The sequence below is a fragment of the Chrysochloris asiatica genome, unplaced genomic scaffold, assembly GCF_000296735.1.
Source record: "Chrysochloris asiatica unplaced genomic scaffold, ChrAsi1.0 scaffold00049, whole genome shotgun sequence".
Lineage (NCBI taxonomy): Eukaryota > Metazoa > Chordata > Mammalia > Afrosoricida > Chrysochloridae > Chrysochloris > Chrysochloris asiatica.
Window position 1 is genome coordinate 5922560 of NW_006408567.1, and position 14514 is coordinate 5937073.

The 14514-nt window shown below is 37.6% G+C and overlaps 1 protein-coding gene across 1 annotated transcript; it reads right to left on the reverse strand.

Moving 5' to 3' along the window:
• Positions 1–3399: 3399 nt before the first annotated feature.
• LOC102825097 (keratin-associated protein 6-3-like) lies at positions 3400–3657 on the reverse strand. The gene has a single exon (XM_006862584.1). The coding sequence runs from the start codon at positions 3655–3657 to the stop codon at positions 3400–3402; it is 258 nt and encodes an 85-aa protein (XP_006862646.1).
• Between the last annotated feature and the right edge of the window lie 10857 nt (positions 3658–14514).

Here is a 14514-nt window from a genome sequence, read left to right on the forward strand (position 1 = left end):
ATATATATATATATATATATATATGTATGTATGTATGTATTTCACTGGTTTTGCTTCTCTGGCCTAAGACATGTGGTATCAAGAATGTTGGGTTCTAGAGAAACAAAATCATAAGGATGAGTTTTCTAAATTGTTTCACAATTCTGACTAATTTTAAAGGCACTGATATAGGGTGGAGGTATGACTGACCTCCACTGCATAGGAATTAGCCTTGGGCTGATTTTGAGTTTGGTTCCTTTTTCTCCCTTGTGACATAAAAGGAAGTCAGACATCATCCTCACATGATTTAAGCAGTTGGAACTGTGAATGAGCAGGATTCATTGCAATGGCTCCAGACATGTGAAATTATGAGGTTTTGTAAGAGAAAGAATGAAGGGACACAGGATAAAATATTTCAGATAAGGGGAAAGCTGCAAATTCTAACGTCGTTTGGAGTCAGTGGCATGCTGGTTGAAAAGGAAGGCTGATTAGAGATCTAGGCCTACTGTAATCTACTCTGCCAGAGGCCCAAAGCCATATGCTTATGAATGGGGTTAGTCAGATGAAGAAAAGATTGAACTTGAATGTTTTAAAAGGTTTATGTGTTTGATGATCTCCTGGTGTGTCACTTCTGGCTAATGCACTGGACTGCAAGTTTGGTTTGAACCAAGAGGTTGGTGGATCAAGCTCATCAGCTGCTCCTCATGTGAGAAGTAATTATCAAACTGGTCTATCTTCAGGAATAAGGAAATAAGGGATCTAGGAATGTGCTAATTGATCAGGTATAGATTGTTGACTGATATATTGACAGGAGCCCATTCACCTGGAGTATGTGTAAACAGGATAAATTAGAGGAGGGGGAAGGGAAACTATCTGAGAAGTTGTTGTTGTGATGTTCCGTGGAGTCGGTTCCGACTCATAGGGACCCTACACAGGGTTTCCAAGGCTGCAAATCTTTACGGGAGCAGACCGCCTCATCTTTCTCCCGCGGAACCACTGGTAATTTCGAACTGCTGACCTTGAGGCTCGCAGCCCGATTCATAACCACTATGCTACCAGAGAAACTTTAAAATAAAAATGCAACCATCAAAGGAAATAGGTGACATCCAGGAAGATTGTTCACCCCATAGTACTCAGTCAGTGAGGAACCAGGGGAGGAACTTTCAAGCTAGGAAACAAGAGCACCTGTAAAACGGCCACGTAGCACATCTGCCCGTTTTGGCTTCTGTGTTTGGCATCTGATTTTGCATAATTGAGTAATAAAACCTTACTTTCACTACAATGAGTACAGATTGGATTTCTTGAGCATTCATCAGTAAACACTGGTGACCTCATATGGAATAGGGTGGTCCATCCTAGTTCTCTCTCTGGAGATAAGCATTGGACTGAATAGTTCAAACACCAGCTGCTCTTCAGAAACCCCATACATGGTTGCTAGGAGTTAGAATCCACTTGACAGCATTTAGCAAACAACACAACACTGCATATATAACAGGTAAATGCTGTTAATTGTTGGTGCATGTGCAGGATTGCAAACATATAATGAAGCAAAGTGTATGATTTGTTGAACATAAAACTAATGATCTGCTCTGTAAACTTTCACTCAATTCCCAAACATTTAAAAAAAAATGTATATATATTCTCTACTATTTCTGTTGTTAGCTGCTGTCGAGTTGGTTCTGACTCATAATGATCCCTGTATACTGTTGTCTAGAAGTGAGGTGGGTTTGAACCACAGACCTTGCAGTTAGCAGTTCTGTACTTGCCCTACAACACCACAACAGGAATCAAAATATTCTCTAATAAATTATAAATCTAGAACACATAGAGCAACTGAATAATAAATATTAATATAATATATATTAAAAACTGTCAGTTGTTTTATTTCTTGGAAACAAGTAAACAAAAAAAATCCAAAATAATAAAGTATACTTTATTCTGTTCTGAAATAGAATATACATTTATTCTATTTTGAAAAAAAGAAGAAAATTTGGGAATTCCCTTAATTGATTTTAGGAACACTGGGGCACAGAAAAAGGAGCCCTGATGGCACTGTTTGATAAGCACTGGACTGCTAACCACAAGGTCAGATTATAGGAAGATTCATTAACAACTTGCCATATGCACATGATACAATCTTGGTTGCTGATGAAGATCAAAGACCACAGCCTTCAGTATGGATTGCCACTCAATGTTACAAAAACAGAAATCCTCACAACTGGACCAATAAGTAATATCATGATAAATGGAGAAAAGATTGAAGCCATCAAAGACATTATTTGTTTGCATCTACAATCAACACTTATTGAAGCATTAGTCAAGAAATTAAATGCCATATTGCATTTGACAAATCTGTTGCACAAGACATCATTTAAGTGTTCAAGAGCAAAGATATCAGTTTGAAGACTAAGGTATGTGCCTGCCCTAAGTCATGACATTTTAAATAACCACACATGTATGTGAATGTAGTACAATGAATAAGGAAGATTAAACAAGAATTGATGCATTTAAATTATGCTGTTGGAGAAGACTACTGAAAGTACTGTCAGATGAACAAACAAATCATTGTTGGAAGAAGCACTGCCAGAATGCTCCTTAGAAACCAGGGTTGCAAGATTTCATTTCTCATGCTTCGGACATGTTATCAGGAGGGACCAGTCACTGGATAAGGATATTATGCTTGGTAAAGTGGAGGGTCAGTGAAGAAGAAGGAGAACACCAATGAAAGGGATTGCACAGTGGTAGCAGCAATTGACTCAAGCATAGCAAAATTTGTGATGATGGTGTAGGGCCTGGTGGTATTTCATTCTGGTGTGTATGGGGTCACTGTGAGTCAGAACCTTTTGATGGTAATGAACAACAGCAGTAAGTGGCTTCTCAGGAAAAAGAGGAGAGTGTCTGGTCTCGTAAAGATTTAGTCTTAAAAACCCTGTATAAGATTCCTATAAATTAAAATTGATTTGATGGCATGATTTTTGATTTGGTTTGACTTAGTGTGGCACAGAATGATGAATGAAAATCACAAAGGTAGGACAAAATGAAAAATACTGAACATTAAGGAAAAAGACAATCACATTTGTTATCTCAAATTAAACAAGTTTATTAAGAAAATAGAAAAAGGTTCATGCATGAACATGAAAAGTCAAGAATTGTGATACAATGGTAACATTTTAAAGAGAAGAAATGCAGAAATTCACTGGATTAATTTCATATTCTCTAGTTGGCATGAGATAGATCCAGGAAAGGATGTTTGAGGTGTCAATTCATAGGATACCAGATGAAAATTCTTTTGCAAAATCACTCTAGAAACCTATGATATAGGATAATTGTTATTACAGTGTGAGACTGAGGATATGTAGGTTTCAGAATTGGTAAATCATGATGTCTAGGTATAGAGAGTGATAGTCATCTGTGGCTTTCTCAATAGTAGTAGCCAAATCCAGAGCTATAGCCAGAACCACAACCATAGCCACAGCCCAGTCCCCGGAAGCCACAGCCATAGCCAGAGCCATAACCACAGCCCAGTCCACAGAAGCCACAGCCATAGCCAGAGCCATAGCCATAGCCCAGGCCTCCGTAGCCACAGTTTAGGCTTCCGTAGCCACAGCCCAGGCCTTTGTAACCACAACATCCATAGCCGAGGCCTCCATAGTAGTTTCCATAGTAGCTGCCACACATGGTGTTGATTGTTGAAATTGTCCTTGGGAAGAAAAGGAGTGTAGGTGACTTCTGTCTGAATATTTCTTCCTGTAGAGGCCCTTTTATATGTTCTAAGTAGGGATGAGACCAACCACACGTGCTAACTTTATGACTAATCAACTTAATTTTTATTTCTCAACCATAAGATAAAGCCTCAGAGGTATTAAAGAGCTTGTTTTGTTTGGCCACTCAGGATTCCCCTGAAAAAATTCACCAATTATGATAGGGCATAGTCAGGCATACAAATCCTTGTATTACATTATGTCTTTAACTTCTATAAACATACATCATTTTAAGAAGTAGCATTTTCAGTAGACCAGTATTAACTTCCCCTTGGCACAAAATAGTTCTACATTCTCTGTCTGTCCTACAAGTAATGACATTCATTTTTAACCAATTAGTTTTTCATCTCTCTTTCTTCTAAACAATTTATCTTTTTCAGGATTTCATCTGCTTCTCTACATATGAAAGAATGTAGTATAGAAAATCACACTTCTCATTCATCTCTGTAATATAGTTAACAAAGAGCCAACTTAGTAAATTTTCTTGAAAATCTGGCTTTAGCCAACTGTATCTCTATTTTTTTACACTAATAATTGTTTTATATTTTATGCATAAATCTTCTGCAGGACAGTAAAAATAATCTCCAATGGGTCCCAATTTCTGTTTAGAGTATACCAACAGAAATAATCAAAATAATGGATTCTATTTTAATGAAACTTTGATAAACTGACATTTACAATAGAAACCAAACCCAAACAGAAACTTTTGATAAATTTTAAAAATTATGCTTATTATGTGTTTAGAAATATTTCTATATATGAAATGCCATTTATCTTTGATCACGCTTTTTTGCAGTGGTGCCGAGTATTTCGTCAATAATCATCAAAGAGATCTGTTCAGATTTTCGGGTATACAATGGTCAGCTAATATTCTGAATAGCTGGTGATTTTTCTTCAAATACTACATTTAATCATTTGTAAACAATAAATTTATTTGTAAAGATCTGCAGTGTTAAATTGTTGCCATTGTTAAATGTGTTGAGTTTGTTCTGACTCATAGCAACCCTGTATAGTGTTTCCAAGGAGCAGCAGGTGAGTTTGATCTGCCAAACTTGCAGTTCAAATCAACCTGCGCTCCAGCTTATTTTACAGCTCTAAGTCATCTATTTTTAATCAGGCATATGGAATTCTGTTTTATAAACATTGACATGTTTTGACACATTCCCTTCATTGCTATAATCTACTCTGTTAGATGGCACAGCAAAGCTAAACGAATCATGTTGTTTAAAAATTCCTGAAATTTATGTATTTTGCAGGATGCATGAGAAGGGATAATTATATACATATATCTATCATCACTGACAAAAACCAACAAAACAAACAAACAAAAACAAACCAGTTGCCATTGAGTCTCTTCTGATTTATGGGACTTCATATTTTGTTGAGTAGAACTGTGCTCCATAAAGAGGTCAAAAAGTTTTCAAAAGCAGATCATCTTATGTATGCTCAGGCTTGGAACAACAAGGCTCTGGGATACAAGGATTGAGGCATGGTTTGAATGGATAAACAAGGGGAAATAATGTTAAGATGCTTGGTTGTCTGTCGAATCTTGGTTTCCCTTGCCTACTACTGTAAAACAGACACTTGAAGGGGAGAGAAATGACTAGCCAGAAACATCACAAGAGAAAGCTTGTAAGTCCGTCTTCAGCCTATAACTGATATCTAAAATGGGGCTAGAACTTTCTCAGTGAAGGAGGCTTCCTACAGAGGCTTTGCATTGCATAAGACCATAGGTGGAATCTGGATCCCCATCTAGAATTTTCTGAAGTGGGAAATTTCCACTCAAAAGGACAAGCAGACAAGCCTGGAGCTACTAGAAGAACAGTACTTCTTGAAAGAAAGACCAGCAGGAAAAATATTTTAAAATAATGGTAGTCTGATTGACTACTACAAAAACAAGCAAGTTGTTCACTGGAAAGCCATCAGAGCAAGTGGTTGGGTCCCCTCAGAGCAAACCCCCTTCCAAGACTGAGACTCAGAGAAAATACACAAGCAGGCATATGGTCTTGCTGGTGAGTACATTGTTCTACTATTAAGGGGAAGTGGGGGAAAAACAGCAATGAAGTTGTAAGCTAAGTCCGACCACTTTCAACAGACTCCTGTCAACCTGGATTCAGACCTAGTTGGCCAGCAGTATGGCGAGACCTGGGGACTCCTAGATCCAGGGACAGGGACCTGGCTACAGAGGACTAGAGTGGAGAGTGAAGCATCCAGCTGATATGAACTGAGGGGAGATACACAAGAACACCCACACTTACAGATAACACCAATTTGACCTGCCTTTAGTGGCTGGATGATCAGAACTTGACTAGAGGAAGAAAGAAGAGGGCAAAAAGAGTACTCTGCTACAATTTGATGAACTTGACTATACTTATGGATGTAGTAGCTCAAAAGAGGGAATGAATCTTTACAGAGAGGATGATTCCCACCCCTTCAGTACATAGGGTTGACTAGGATGGGCAACTTAGACATTGGCTACCCAAAATTGGGGGGCTACCAAGACACAACATGACTGGATAACAAGCTTTCAAGAGGGAGCCTAGTTTCAGAGGATGTGGTAGAATCTCCATTGAGTGGTTTCTAACCTGTGTTGGCAGGGCTGGTGAAAGGAGATAGGGATAAGACTCTTGTGGTTCAATAGTGAATAATTGCTATCAGGACTTATTGTGGGTATTGTAAATGTAAAGGTAGACGGTTTGTAACAAAAGAAGAGAAGTGGTTGATCCTGCAGTCCAGGAGCAGAGGACCCTGAGGCCATCAAGAGAGAAGAGTGGAGTGTGGGACCCTATCCAGAGAAGCAGTGACACCAGAGATGTAGGAAGAGACGGTGACATGCAGAGATGGAGCAGCTGGGGACTCTGGACTCAGGGAGGGAGAGGGCTGTGTGCTGACAGTGGGGGAGTGGGGGCAGGTTTGTGGGGTGTGTCCTTTGTTTGTCTAAATGGTGGTATTTCCTGAGTGCTTCGGTGTACAAAACAACAACAACAACAACAACAACAACAACAAAACTGAGGGAATGGAAGCAAACGCTGTTGAATGATGATGCATGGAGGGGATTGTAATCATTCCAATAAAACAAAATGCGATAGGATGAATGTAATGCTGGTGTTCTCCCATGTAAATATCACCCAATTCACAATAAAAACTTAAAAAAATAAAAATAGATCATCTTCCAAGTGCATTTTATTTGTCAAGCTTTTTTAGTTGATTTGAGTACTTAACAATTTGCACTATGCAAGGAACCCTCATCATTGACCACAGTGCTGATAATAGAATAATATCCTATGTTCAAAACGTTCTGTTACCTATCTCTTCATTAAGTCTCTAGGCAATGTCAAAGAGTGAAGTGTGATTTGATTTATGCATCAGTGAAAAGAGTTCAAGAAAGGAAATCATTTACTTCAACTAGCTTCCTCTGAAATTCAGAGATGTGGAGACACAACATTTTTGTAATTCAGCTAATTTATTTCCCTTGATACATAACTCAAATTGTTGTTGTTGTTGTTAAGTACCATGGAGTCAAATTAGCAAACACAAATGCTTTCTTTATATAATATCAATGTTTTACTAAAAATGATCAGGGTAATCACAATCATTTATCCATTTACCATTTTTTGAGATATATATATTCTGTTTATTTTCATTAACAAATACATTTCTGTAAATGTTGTTTCATATTATTTCAGCTCTTCTTTCCTTGAGATGGAGTTCATAGGTGGTACAAACAATGAACACACTCAAAAAGGTTGGAGCTTCAAAGACATCCAGAAGTATCTTGGAATAAAGTTCTAAGTATCTACTTACAAAAATTCACCCATTGAAAATCCTAAAGAGCGCTATTCTACTATGACACATAAGGGATCACCATGAGAGAGATGACATTTATAGTTGAATAAGTATTTATTTTCAAAACATCTTTGGTCCTTAAAGATGAATGGCACACACTCTGGAGTTCCTTGAAACATAAGCAAAATCTTGGGATAGTCTTCCTATACCTTCTTCTGTTTTCCTGGTGACATTTTATTTGAATCTACTTCAAATTCTGGAGAAAATTGTAAAGGTAGACATATTAGAAAGAATATATTCTAATGAGTAGTTAAAAAACATAAATTCCTGTTTTGTATAAAGAAGTTTTAGATGTAGTTTTACTTGATTTCAGATAATTATATTCCCTTTAAAGAATCAGATCTAATAATCTGTAAGATAAAGCAGATAAAAATTAAGTTTGAGTTATATTCAAGGAAATCTAAAATGATGTAGAGAAGTTTCATATTCATGAGGAAAATCTTCATTAAGATATTAAAGTAAGCAAGATGTTGATAGGAAACAGGGAACTTGAATGTTTTATAATAAATTGAAAAAATCTTGGAAAAGTTATGAATATGAAGCATAAATAATTTTGAATTAAGGATCATAGTCTACAGTCTCAGCAAGTGAAGCCACAATTCTGAAGTGTGTGTAGATGTGCACCTCTGCAAATATTTTATTGTTAGAGATGTCCTTGTTCATTCTTGAATGGTAGACTTTTCCATGAGCAGTAGGGATACCACAAACAGAACACTTAAAAAAAAAAGGATGATGGGAGTGTTAGAATGTTATTACTCTCAAATTGTTGAAGTTGCCTTATTATCAGTCTTTAAAATTCATTATCAGGTAGTATTGATACCTGATGCTATGTTTTCTGATTCTGTATTTTGTTCACTTATTTGAGCACTCTGTCTTGTTTCTTTGTGTAAGCTGAAAGTGTCTGTTGTCTCTGAGACAATGTGGTGTCCCATTTAAATTCAGGTGATGATTGTATATTGGTGTGTCCTCAGAATCTCACCACCTGTCTCCTGGTGGATGTAATAGAAACCAGAAGTGTGGACACAGATAGTCTGTTCACTGTTTATGTAGCATAGCTCAGGCTGGGTTCACACACCTCAAGAAATGGCGGCAATATGCTAGGTGTCTGACCCCAGGAAAAGCAGAGTTTATGTAGGAGGAAGAACCACTGGCTACTGGGTTCCAAAGGTGGGGACTGGCCATTACCCTATCTACTGGGAGGACAACTGCAACAAGGGAGAACTGCACCTCCTTGCTTTCACCTTTCAGCTGCATCCTGTACCCACATGCCACTGTATCAACAGCTGCCTGAAAAAGCTCAATATGGCTATGTGACTCCATGGCAGCCCTCAGTCCACCTGCTTTTCTTCTTTCTCACTGCTTTGGTTCAGTTTCCTCTTCACTTGGCAATCAATCCACCTCTCTGTCCTCTCCTCTGATGCTAATGGTTTCAGGATCACCATCTGTATCAGTTTCACTCAGTCTTCCACGTCTTTGTTGCAACATGGAAGAGTCAGGTCAATGTGTATGTCATCTTGCACCAGACATATCTTACTCAGTAGACATTATTCCAGAAGAAAAAGGTGAACGATAAAATATACCAATATATATCTGGAAATTAATCATGCCTTTAGATCTTCCTCCATAAACTACAATTTTCTCCTCCTCTTATATATGTCAATTATTATGTTCCCATCAAAGGGTAATGAGAATTAAAATAGTGATAGCAATAACAAGTTCAAAGGTAAGGTTCAAATGGAGGCTGGGTTCTCAAGCAAGCAAACAATGTGCAATTATACCAAAAAAAAATGTCATATAATCTCATTATAAGCATTGATATAGAACAGAAAAGGAGTTCTGGATATACCAGTTATGAGGGATTCTTGAGATTTTTTTCAGTGTTTCACTGTTGATTAGCCTCTAAATGAGTCAATGCTACTTGTGGTTAACCAACATACAACTCAGGTTGTATAAAAGGCCCTGTGCAGATTATGAAATTCAAACCGAAGAAACTGATTCTGCTCTTCAACTGAATCTTCTATTCCAGCTACCATGTGTTACTACGGCAACTACTATGGAGGCCTGGGCTATGGCTTTAGAGGCCTGGGCTGCGGCTTTGGAGGCCTGGGCTATGGCTTTGGAGGCCTGGGCTGTGGCTATGGCTGTGGTTATTGTGGCTACGGTGGTAGTAGATATGCCTGCTACCGTCCATGCTGCTATGGAAGATACTGGTCTTCTGAGAAAATATAGATTCTAGACACCTTGGATCTTTCAGGTTATGATATAAGGGCTCTCTATTTTACTTACAAATGTTACTTTCTATTCTGTCACTAATATCTAACTACTAGGTAACTGAAGGAAAACAATTACAAATTACTTAATTTTCTGTAATATTGAAAAATGTGGAAAAGAAATGTCTTCCATTTTTATGTTTGCATATATCCAAACTGCATATTTCTTTGAGAAAATTTCTAATTTTATTTATCATTAAATATAAGCTAATTTACAAGCATATCATGTTCAAGTGTATATGAATTTACTTCATCATATCTGTCTATAAGAATATGTGTATGTGTGTGAGAGTGTCTGTGCATCTGGGTATGTCTACAGGCACTGTTGCTTGTATATCAACTTAAGTCTGTTCCCAAGGACATTAGCTCCTTGGCACATGCAGAGAGAAAGACCTCATTCTGAGAGTCTCAATGACTTTCAATAAAAGTCTACCATTGTGATTGAAATGAGAAATGCAGAGTGTATGTAAATATGACACCAAAAGCAATATTCCAAAGTTTACTCCTTGCACTACTTACGTATATTGCAATTCTGCTGACAAATACCTCTTCCAGTTGTAAAAAGCAAAGATGTCACTTTGAAGACTAAGGTTCACCTGACCCAGTCAATGGTATTCTCAGTCACCTTATATGCATGTGAATGTGGACAACAAATAAGGAAAACTGAGGAGGAATTGAAACATGAATTGTGTTGGGGTTGTTTGTTTTTTCCCAAAGAATATTGACTATACCATATAAAGCCAAAACAAACAAATCTGTCTTGGAAGAAATACAGTCAGAATGTTCCTTAGAAGCAAGGATGGAGAGATTTTGTCACACACATATTTTGAGAATATTATCAGGAGGTAGGGGTTCCCTTAAGAAGGTCATCATGCTTGGTAAAGTAGAGGATCAGGATGATAGAGGAAGATCCTCAATGACATGATTAGACACAGTGGCTACACCAATGGAATAAAACATAGCAATGATTGTAAGGATGGCACAGGACTGGACAGTGTTTCATCCTTCAGATGTGGACATTTTATTCTTTCTTCCTAGTCTGATTTTAGTCTGGAAATCTCCACTGAAACCTGACCACCATGGTGACCTTGTTAGCATTTGAAACACAAGTGACATAGCTTCCAGTAACACAGCAATGGGCAAGCTACCTCAATATGACAAACTGATAGACATGTGGGATTATATACATATACTTATGTCAAAGGAAAAGAAAATTCTCAAGAAAAGCAAGAATCCAGGATTTCATCAAATAACTCTGTAGTTAAGTACATACTGGATGTCAGAATGTTAAAAATAGAACACAATAGGAAATAGGAAAATATGTTAAAAATAGGAAGAAAAAAATCCAACAAATTTTAAGGCATGTAAAAGTTTTATTGAGGCAGGCAAAGGCAGGTTAAATTTCTAGGCAATGCATATCGTTTGTTTTGTTTGTTTGTTTTTAAGTTTTTATTGTGAATTGAGTGATAGTTTACATGGGAGAACATTAGTTTTACACTCATCATTTCACTACAATGACTATAATCCCATCTGTGCATCATCATTCAACAGTATTTGCTTCTATTCCCTCTGTTTTTTGTGTGTTTGCTTGCTTTGTGGGGGGCAATGCTTATCTTAATTGACAAACATTACTTTTTTTAAAAATCCCCAAAATAAGCAAGTAAAGTTTTACTAAAGATAATCAAAAAACAGCTGCAACCATACATTGACAGAGAATTTCCAGAAGTTCAAGTTGGATTCAGACAAGGACATGGAATGAGAGATATCATTGCTGACGTCAGATGGATCTTGCCTGACAGCAGAGAATACTAGAAAGATGTTTACCTGTGCTTCATTACTATGCAAAGGCTTTCAATTGTGTGGATTATAACAAGCTATAGACAACAAAGTGAAGTACGAGTATTCCAGAGCACTTAATTGTGCTCATGAGGAACTTGTACATAGACCAAGAGGCAATTGTTAGAACAGAACAAGTGAACACCAAACGGCTTCAAATTAGGAAAGGTGTGTGCCAGGGTTATATTCTTTCACCATACTTATTCAATCTGTATGTTAAGCACATAATCTGAGAAGCTGGGTTGTATGAAGAAAAATGTGGCATCAGAATTAGAGGAAGGTTCATTAACAACCTTTGATATGCATGTGATACAACCTTGCTTGCTGAAAGTGAAGAGTACTTAAAATACTTGTTGTTGAAGATCAAAGACTAAAGCTTTTGGTATGGGTTGCTCCTCAATGTAAAGAAAATAAAAATCCTCACAACTGGACAAATACACAACATCTGTGTAAATGGAGAAAAGATTGAAGTTGTCAAAGACTTCAGCTTGCTCAAATCAGCCATCAAGAAATCAAACGATGTATTGCATTAGGCAAATCTGCTGCACAAGACCTTTTTAAAGTGTTGAAGAACAAAGATGCCAGTTTGAGGACTATGGTGTGCCTGGCCCAAGCCTCGGTATTTTCAATAACCTCATATGCATGCGAAAGCTGTACAATGAATAAGGAAGACCATAGAAGAAATGATGCATTTGAGTTATGGTGTTGGAGAATACTGAAAGTACCATGGGCTGCCAAAAGAACAAACAGATCTGTGTTGGGAGAAATGCAGCTGGAGTGCTCCTTGGAGGCCAGGATGGCCAGACTTCATCTCTCATACTTTGGACATGTTGTCAGGAGATACCATTCACTGAAGAAAGCTATTATGTCTGGTAAGGTGGAGGGTTGGAGAAAAAGAGGAAAACCCCCAATGAGATGGATTGACACAGTGGCCAAAGCAATGGGCTCAGGCGTAGCAAAGATTGTGAGGTTGGCCCAGAAGCAGGCAGTGTTTCATTCTCTTGTACATGGGGTCACTATGAGTTGGTACAGATTTGGTGTGGTGCTGTGGGTTAATGCGCCAGACTGCAAAGCTGTTTGAACTGCAAGGTCGGCAGTTCAAGCTCACCAGCTGCTCCTTGGAAACCCTATACAAGGTCGCTATGGGTTGCAACTGACTCGATGGCACTACACACAACAACAATAACAACAACAACAATAACAATAAGCTAACATAACTTAAGGATCACTTGTGGTGCAGGGATAAGTGCTTGCAAAGTATTGCTACTTTACTAGAGTCCAAAATAGGTGTTTGATGTCACAAATCAGAATTAGATAGAGCCATTGTAGTAGGGTAGTAGTTACAAATCAGGCTGTGAACCTTAAGGCCAGCAGTTCGAAACTACCAGTTATTCCGCGGGAGAAAGAAGAGGCGTTCTGCTCCCGTAAAGATTACAGCCTCGGAAACCCTGTACAGGGTCGCTATGGGTCAGAAACGACTCGACGGCACTTAACAACAACAACATTGTAGTAGAAATACTAAGTGAAGATATTGCCTATAGAAGAAAAGTGCCTACTTCAATACAAATATGAGGGAAACAAGTCAGAAGCATAAATGATTGACTGATTATGTGCTGTGAAGTTGGTTTTGACTCATAGCCACCCTATATAAGGTTTCAGAGGCTGTACATCATTACGGGAGCAGAATGCCTCTCTTTCTCCAGCAGAACAGCTGGTAGTTTCGAACTGCTAACCTTGAGGTTAATAACCCAATTTGTAACAACTACACTAGGAAACAATAAAATGAAAAGAAAATCAGTTCTGTTATTTCAGAGTTAAAAAACAAATCGTTAGGAAAAATAAGAAGATGAGAATATGAAAATCAAATCGCAGTGAAGAGATACAGCAATTCACAGGATGAATTACACATTCTCCTGTGTTTCATGTGTTAAATTCAGGAAAGGAAGAATTTGGGGTGCCAGACAAGAAGGAATGAGTGGCAAGTCGTCAGCAAAATCCAATTAAGAAATCTGTAATTTAGTATAAACCTGTTCTAAGCATAGGATTTAAGACTGATATTCAGAATTGATGACTTGTGATGTCGCAGGTGTAAAGTTGTGAGATGCTCAGTAGTGGAAGCCACAGCCAGAGCCATAGCCACAGCCACCGCCACACAGAGTGGGGAGTCCTAGGCATAACCACAGAAGGCCTTTTATATGCCTTCAGTGCGGGTGGAACCTATCACACACACTTATGATATTGGCTGATTTTATGGAAAATCTAATTAAATCTTTTTTTTTTTTTCAAATAAAGGATAAAGTCTCAGAGGTATGAAAGAGCTTTAGTTTGTTTAATCTCTTATTTTGGACTCCTTTTATGCAATTGAATTGAGGCCTGAAAGAGAAGACACACATAATTTCAAAATTCTACTTCAAACTAAAATTTCATTTTATCCTTCTATACCAATTTCTTAAAGTGTATATAAATAAAGAATACTTTTGCTAATCTAACTCATTCTTGATCCCAAATAGCTCTGCACTTTTTTTTTTCCTTAACATTTCACAAAGAATAATGCTCCATTTGACCCAGGCGGTTTCTTCCTTCTTGATCCAAATTAATTATCTTCTTCAGGGTTTCAGTTCATTTTCTACACTGAAAACACAATGTGGCTTTTATTCCCATGATGTTGATATAGTTCAAGTAATTAAAATTTTCAGGAAACTTGGTCTGAAAAAAATGTTTTCTACTTTCCTACTTAAACTAATGGATCTAATTCTTATTAGTGTTCAACATCCACTGGAGAAAATTAATTAAAAAAACAAAAGCCCAGCAAATTATTCTTT